The sequence below is a fragment of the Triticum aestivum genome, chromosome 1B (assembly GCF_018294505.1).
Source record: "Triticum aestivum cultivar Chinese Spring chromosome 1B, IWGSC CS RefSeq v2.1, whole genome shotgun sequence".
In the NCBI taxonomy this organism is placed as follows: domain Eukaryota; kingdom Viridiplantae; phylum Streptophyta; class Magnoliopsida; order Poales; family Poaceae; genus Triticum; species Triticum aestivum.
Genome location: NC_057795.1, coordinates 397,539,125 through 397,547,193, shown reverse-complemented (window position 1 = coordinate 397,547,193; position 8,069 = coordinate 397,539,125). Strand labels below are relative to the sequence as shown.

The 8,069-nt window shown below is 48.1% G+C and overlaps 1 protein-coding gene across 1 annotated transcript; it reads right to left on the bottom strand.

The window, feature by feature from the left end:
• Positions 1 to 2,919: 2,919 nt before the first annotated feature.
• Positions 2,920 to 7,106, bottom strand: LOC123127192 (monosaccharide-sensing protein 2). Its single transcript, XM_044546774.1, has 6 exons — positions 6,864 to 7,106; positions 6,591 to 6,687; positions 5,611 to 6,177; positions 4,571 to 5,526; positions 3,751 to 3,938; positions 2,920 to 3,646 (listed from the first exon to the last, which is right to left on the bottom strand). The coding sequence occupies exons 2-6, from the start codon at positions 6,667 to 6,669 to the stop codon at positions 3,205 to 3,207; spliced, it is 2,232 nt and encodes a 743-aa protein (XP_044402709.1). The 5' UTR covers positions 6,670 to 6,687; positions 6,864 to 7,106; the 3' UTR covers positions 2,920 to 3,204.
• Between the last annotated feature and the right edge of the window lie 963 nt (positions 7,107 to 8,069).

Here is an 8,069-nt window from a genome sequence, read left to right as displayed (position 1 = left end):
TGCAACTATACTCTCTCACAGCTTTCCTCAACAGCTCCACAGAAGAGAACAACTGCCCTGCATGGAACTTAGGTTCTTGCATGTCTGCTGCTGTGAAAGACTTGAAATTGAATTTCATCTCATCCTCATCTGAATCTGGAGCATTTAATTCCTCATCTTCTGAGTTGCAATCCTCAACCACCTTCTTCCCTTTTTTGTCATGCATTGGTTGCAACTCCTCCTGTAACAGATCATCATCTCCATCCTCCAAGTCATAGTCACTATCCACAATCTCATGTACATAATCACTGTCTGAGGAATCTGAGTCTGCATATTGTTCTTCCTCCTCTTCTGTTTTTCTTCCCCTTGGTCTCAACTTCACATAGAACTGTTGAGTGCTCTCAATTTCAACACTTTCATCCACAACACCACAAGAAACATTGCTCTCACAGGGATCTTTGTTCTCAGTTGCATTCATTTCCTTCTTCCTTGGGCTGAAAATAGGAGGGATTTGTGCTGCTGGATTAGCCACAACATCATCCCATTCTGCTCCTCCTCCAGAAATGTGGCTATCTAAATGATCCAGGTATATCATTTGAAAGTGGTGCCCTAGATTTATCTTTAGATACATACAGTCCACATTAGTATCATTAGCCAAAAGCCGTGCAGCACCTTCATTTAGCTGACAACCAGGGGGCAACCAATAGATATCTATTCTACCTGACATTTCATAACCCAATTCCTCGACTATTTCTTCAAACATGCTGAAATAGGTGATGTCCTTATGACAGTAATCAAAGCAAACCTTATGGCCATCCAGATAGCACCTATTCTGCCCACTCCCAAAGAAAAAGCCTCCATGGATCACCTCAACAGTGAAATATCCACTTTCTCTATCTGAAAAACAATAAGAACATCAATTATTTCAGATAACTAAACATTAAGAACATAAATAACTCAAACCCTAGAATAATTTCTGCAAATTTGCATACAGTCCACATATTCATAGAACTAGCATGGGCAAAACGGCCTAATCACAGCAAATAAACATTTTTTCACCCCAATTGTACATCAAATCGACCCAAAAACACTGGGTACTGACGTACCGTACGCCGGAGTCGCCTCGCCGTCGGGCCGCCGTCGCCGGACCTGCATCGCCGCCAAACTGCGTCGACTCCTTTCACCGGGCGTCCAACTTGCTTCAGCCGCCGCACGCAATACGAATAGAGGGCGCACGATACGCCGATCATCCGCCGCCGCACACCATGGCCGCTAGGGTTGCTCTCTGCTCGCACTCCTCTGTTTATCGTGGGGGGAGAATAGGGGAGATCGAGACGAGAACAGGGGGCAATTTGCGAAATAATAGGTGGGGCTAGAGCTGACTGGTGGGTCCGAGCTGACTGGTGGGTCCCTGGCTGACGTGGCATACAGCGGAGTACGGTGTACGTCGTGCACGTGTAGAGCCAGGACTGGCGTTTCAAGCTCAGGGACCGTATTAACGACGTATTTTCATGTACCGGGACCGTATCGATGCAATACGCAAGTACCAGGACTGAAGTGGACGTAGCCAGCGAGTACGAGGACTATAGATGCAATTATCTCCAGGGTGGCGGCTCCGCGTGATGGTGGTCTAGCTGGCTGCGGGTTCGCGGAGGTGCGGTTGTAGGTGAAAACCACGCCGACTTGGGTCATAGCTGAGGAGGGCGACGTATTTGCGTTGTTGCCTTGTCAAAGACATTGTTGCTACAACTCAGCCTTCCTGCTAGGACTGCACTAGGGAAACCCTAGATCCGGGTCTCTCGGATTGGACGATGGCGTTGTGCGATGTGCGGCGCTGTTCTCCATCCTTGGAGCATCGTTTTTTGAAGCAAGTGCTGACGGGAGGGGTCCTGAGGTGGAGCGACATGGTTTCTTTCTAGTCGGAGATGGCAAGTCTCGACGGCTTGTGGCAACGTGGTCTCGGCGGCTAACTAGCGCGCGCAGAGCAGTGCCATTGTCTGTCGTCGCGATGACGTTGACGGTGGGCCTGGCAAGGCCGTTGTGTTGATCCTGTCATGAAGATAGGTTCATGAAAGATGGCGGCAGCGACTTCGGGGGCGCGCACATGCGATGTGTGCTGGACCAGTGATCCGGTTTTAGATGATATGTGTAAGTCTAGGTATGAGGTCAGGCATAATACTTCCTTTGTGCGGCTTAGGATGTCGAACGAAAAATCAATTGAACTAACGAACAACGTGATTGATCAGACAAGTACCTAGCAGCAAGAAAACGTATGCGCTTTAGCACGGGATGAGCGTGAAATTCGTTGCTTGTTCTTTCGGTAGCCAGCGTTTATGAAAAACGGATATATTTTAGATGGGATGGTCACTATCCATGAGGTGTTTCATGAGCTTAGAAGGACTAAACAAGAGGGGGTCACGCTAAGTTTAACTTTGAAACAGGGTGAATTGGGATTTTCTACAAAAAGGTTGGATTAAACAAGTGATAGAAGGATGTGCAGGGAGTATCAATATTAATGAAGAGGTTCACCCATATTTAAAGAGCTAATGTAGTGCGTACAGATATTTTAAAGTCAAATTTTACAAACTTTGACCAAGTTTATAGAAAAAACTATTTATAGCTACAATACATAATATATAAAATATGAACTAGTATATCTTGTGATGAATCTAATGATATGTTTCTAGCTTTCGACATATAAATGTTCTTCCCAACAAACTTAGCCAAAGTTTATAAGGTTTGACTTCTACAAAAATCTATATCCACTACATTATGAAACCAAGGAGTAACATAAAATGGTTGTGTGCATATTTCCCATACACCCAGAAACACTACTTATCCTCAAAAATAGTACTAATAGCACAACTAAACTGCTGAAGTGACTGGCAACTGAGAACTAGTGGCAACAAAGAGGATAAACTGAATCGACCGAGCAAGACAAAAACATAAACGACATAAATTGTGATAACAGCACTAGTTACATGGGCAAGAAATTCTGAATAACACAAATAGAAAGTTCCAAAGCGAAAAGAACAGATGATCTAAGTACATATCCTACTTCCAAAAGCTGGCCTACGACGACACGATTCAGCCTCACGATGTAAAGTCTTCCGTATCTGCTCTCTTTGAAGTTTCTTCACCAAAGCATCGCAGGTTAACCAGTGTAGTAGTAGTTATGACACCACAAAATTACCACCAGCGACGCGGATCACCAGATCAGAGCAACTAGTCCGTGGCTTCCTTGCCCTGCTTTGCCCCGACAGAGAAGAACTCGGTGATGACCTCCAGGGGCATGCCCTTTGTCTCAGGGACCTTCATGTAGACGAATACAAAGGCCAGTATGCAAACGACAGCATATATTCCGAAGACTCCAGCGAGACCGATGGCGTTGAGCATCACGGGGAGAGTGTAGGTCACGATGATGTCGCCGATCCAGAAGGTTAGCGCGCAGATGGCTATGCAGATGCCACGGACGGAGGTGGGGAAAATCTCCGCGCAGAGAATATTTGGGATAGGCCCAAACCCCATGACGAAGAAGCAGAAATAGACGATGACGCTGATCGTTGAGAGCGCGGCGTGCACCATGGTTCCGACATCCAGAACATTCACCAAAACCAAGACAGCTAGTGCTACTATCAAGACAGGGATTGTCGAAAGGAGAAGAAACCTGGATGAGAAACAAAATGGAAGAATGGTTACTCTTTCATTCACATTCAGCAATACCACATTGTATCACAAGTAAACAATATCATACAAAATCTGAAGTCTAACCTTCTTCCTGACATATCCATGAGTCTCATGGCGATGCCAATGCTGGGAAGCATCAGCAAGGTTGTCAAGGCACTAATAAGAATAGATGCAGAGGAAGAGCTTAGACCAATGTTTGATAGAAGAACCCCGACACCTGCTTGCTCAAGTATCTGAGGTGTGTAGTAGAGGACTCCATTGATACCCGCAAACTGAACAAACAAAAGTTGATCATCAGCACATGAACATTCGGTATGCAATATATGTATTTAGGTACTAAACATGAAGCATGGAAGAACAAAAAAAGGAAACATAGGGATGAGGAAACTGAAGTATGTCACAATTTGAAATATTGTTATTCTAGGAACGCTACAACCATACACAACAATAAGAATGTATTATGTGTTTCTACCGCACCACCTTCCTTCTTATACTTTCTACCACAAGATCAAAATTGATCTTACTTGTGCGAAGGACTAAAGGAATATAGTAGCATATCACAGTTTGATAAGCAAAATTATGTTATCCAGATTAGCATTATCAGCTTATCAAGTTTATTTACTTCAGAGAACTACAGCAACCTGATATCGGTGTTGCTTACCATAGGCAGCAAAGCATTTTTTTTTCTCGCAATAAGGCTGAAGGTAAAAACTTCAACAAGAAGGCATGGGCAGCACCCAACAGCATGATGTTGTTATTACTATAAAGTTTTAGTTTGAAGAGAAAAACAAAGACTGTTAAATACTAGATCTATAAGAAATGTGTGTGCTAAATTAGTTGTCAAGAGCACTTAGCAGTGCATACATTGATATTTATATGCAGCAGAAAGGCAAAAACGGCTGACCTGCTGCAGGATCTGTAATCCTATGCCAACGAACAGTGCATGCTTCACTCCAGGTTCAAATAGTTCTGCCCATTTTGTACCCTTGGCAACTGCCTCAGATGGATGTACCATGGCAGGACCAGCAAGCTGCTGCTCTATCAGGTCCTTCGAATAAAGAGCAGGTTGGCTCACTAGAGCGGCTGCCTGGATATACTCACCACCAGGAGGAATATCACCTCCTGGCATAGACAATATAGAGCCCCTCCGATCACCTGACACGCCCTCCTCATGCAAGTAAATACGCTGGAAGCCGCCTTCCTTTTGCCCATCTGCACCTTCTCTCTCAGTCCACTTCCAAGCTAACTGCCACCCCCCACCAATGCCCATGCTGCTTACTGCCTCCCCTCCCTGCATGCTGCTACTTCTTCCCACACCACCCATTATGCTTCCATGAGGTGCAGCAATCTCCTTACCCTCCACGCTTGTCGCTTGACGAGAAATAAGCGGGCTATTGAGGCTATCCTCAATGTCATCAGCACCATGATCCGATGCATAATCTTCATCATCCCTATGACTCTCAGCATCCCAGTCAGCTTTAGCCTGCTGCTGTTCTGCCACGCTAAACATGCTGCCAAAGTTAGGAAACAATGTGCTGCGCATGCTCCCCATTACCTCAGGCATCTTCTCATGGACACTTCCGAAGAGAGTGACAAGTGGGTCCACGAGAGATTTACCCTGACTAACCATACTCCCATGACGAGACATGAGACCCAAGGCGCTTCCAAGTGCACTTTGGCCGCCGCCCCTAACAGGACGGGCGATCCAAGATACCCCTTCTTCAGCTCCGTACAGCTTCAACTTCTCTTCATCTGGAGCCAGCCCGTCATCAGCAAGCTCATCATCAGGTCCAATTATGTATTCCTCAAAATGTGTGTCTTTCCCAACACCCAATCCTTCAACAAGAAGGGCCATTTCTCCTGCACAGTTAATCCCACATGGGTAAGATCATCGGAGATTTTATGCCTGTCAGACTAGTAAGTATTTAGAGAAGATAGACAAACCTGAGACATCTTCCCTTCCCCGCAGTCCCTGCAACACTCGCTTGGCCTCGGCCATTCTTCCTTTGCTCACAAGCCATCTCGGCGACTCGGGCAAATAGAAGACAGTCAATGCAAAGTACATAAGCGACGGTATCGACAAAACCCCAAGCATGATTCTCCAGTCAGGCTGCGGCATGAGCGACATGGTGAACACCATGCAGTAAGAAAGGAACATCCCTCCTGACCCACTGAATTGCGGCAGCGTGTTCAGCAGCCCTCTAATGTCAGTCGGGGCGGTCTCCGAAATGTAAAGAGGGACAAGGGTGACAGCCAAACCGATACCGAACCCGTCGATGAGCCTGGCCAAGAGCAACACATAGACGTTGGGCGCCCAGAGCATCACCAGGCCACTGACAAAGTAGAGGACAGACGAGGCGATGAGCAGGGGCCGCCTGCCAACAGCGTCAGCCACCGCCCCCGAGAACGTGGTGATAACCGTCGCCCCGATGAGCGACATGGCCACGATGAGGCCCTCGATCAAGGGCTGGGTCTCCAAGCTGAACTCCTTCTTTATGTACAGGACGGCGCCTGGAGAGATCACAGCAGCAAGTCAACATGGTCAGCGTGAAGTCAAAGCATCTGCATCGGTTCAGAGTTCTGAACATGTCGACACAGACTGAATTGTCATGGTTCAGATGCGCAGATCACGCATGAGACGGATCCGTTCAGAGAACTCGGAAATCTTGCTTGGATTTCGTTTCAGCGGCTTGATCGGTTTTTAAAGATTGTATGTAGAACAAGAAAGAATATTTGTTTTTACTACCACTACTAGTACTACATGCAGCTCCACCAAATCCGTCATGATCGGAGCCGGCAAGATTCCCAATAATTGCTGCCTCTACCAAACAACACGGGCCCCTGGGACGCGCAACAGCATAAAGAGTATCCCAACGGCGTCGAAAGAGCATCTGTTTTTCCGGAAGCACGAACGAACGAATTACCTGCAATGGTCGCATTATCCCACCCCTGCAGCAGGTTCCCGATGGACGCCGCTATGGCGACCAGCACGGCGCCCGACATGGCCGCCGAATCTTACCCCTGCACAGCACAATCACCACCAACAACAGCACTCGTCAGCACGGCAAAGCTCGTGAGATATGACAAACAACAACGACGACACCAACACCCCAAGAACAAATCAGATTCGACAGAAGCAGCCGGCCACGGTCGCCTCTACTCCACGCACACACAAAACAAGCAGGGGCAGAGCTTACCCGACGACGGCCTCCGGAGTTGAGGATCTCCGCTCGGGCACGGGACCTCGCAGGGAAGCTGTGAGGAATCTGGCGAGGCGGGCAGGCGTATAAGAGGCGGAATCCCTGCCAGCCCCGGAAGCTTTTTCCCTCCAGCTGTGGCGTCGATTTCGCCCCGGGCGAGATGAGGAGTGTGCGTGAGTGTGGGGTGGGGACTCTGTCGACTACTATCATCTGGTGGCCTGTGAGGCAGCCTCCGATTTCTCTACGATATTCCTCCGAGCGCCGCGGCGGAAAAGGCCGCCAAGACGCTGCCTCGTGGGGTCCGGGTACGGACGGGGCCACGCGTCAGCTGGCGATGCGGGTGGGCGCGCGCGTGGAGCGTCTGCTGACAGGTGGGCCTGGTGGAGGGGCAGGGCCGCATATGGGAATTATTGAATGGGGTGGGCGAGCCCGGATCCAACCTTCTCTCTCTCGCTCGTCTCGTGTAGGACAACCAGCCATTTTGTACTTGTGCTATTAATTGATTTGTTTAGGGAGGATCCGTGGTGCGCTGTCACATGCTCACTCCAAAACTGATGGCCCTGCTAGATTCCAAGGGGGTGTAGTAGTGTACCAGCTTGCAACAGGCTACTATACGGAATTTCAGACTCCCATGTTCTGTGTTTTGAATCGTGTCTCGCTTTGCATGATGGGGGTTCCAGTGGTTGTACAATATCTTTTGTAGCAAGAACGTTGTAGTAGTAGGTTTCAAGGTGAACAAGGAGATTCCCGGGAGCTTTTTACATGGGTTCCAAGCCTGAGAAGAGGTTCATGAACAAAGATCTGGCAATGTTTTCAGCATGTGTTCTTTTTGGTAATTAGTTTTCAGCATGTGTTATGAACAAACCCGAGTTTGTTTCGGTGTAGCGGATCCGGTCGACAGCCGAAAAGCAGACATTGATCCGGTTAGACCGCCTCGCCTCTCGCGTCTTTCATTTACGATTACTTCTACATTTTACAGTTAGATCTACTTCGGAGACGTGGAGTGATTTTTGATCACGATGGGAGTGGTGGAAGAGGGACAAGAGAGGTTTGCGGCGGCAGACGAATAGACGTGACATCCACCACCATCGCCGGGGGAGGACGCCAACCGTGTCATGCGTAGTGTGTGCATGGACGCATACGGCCAAGCAAGTTGGTTTTCGTGGGACAAAGCATCACGATCGACCGGCCCACGATAGACTC

What these genes read in the sequence shown, in the direction of transcription:
- LOC123127192 (XM_044546774.1), bottom strand. Translation starts at nt 6,669, where the DNA reads ATGTCGGGCGCCGTGCTGGTCGCCATAGCGGCGTCCATCGGGAACCTG. An exon ending in GGATAATGCGACCATTGCAG is followed by an intron (nt 6,178 to 6,590) that starts GTAATTCGTTCG and finishes TGATCTCTCCAG; the next exon opens with GCGCCGTCCTGTACATAAAG. An exon ending in GGGAAGGGAAGATGTCTCAG is followed by an intron (nt 5,527 to 5,610) that starts GTTTGTCTATCT and finishes TTAACTGTGCAG; the next exon opens with GAGAAATGGCCCTTCTTGTT.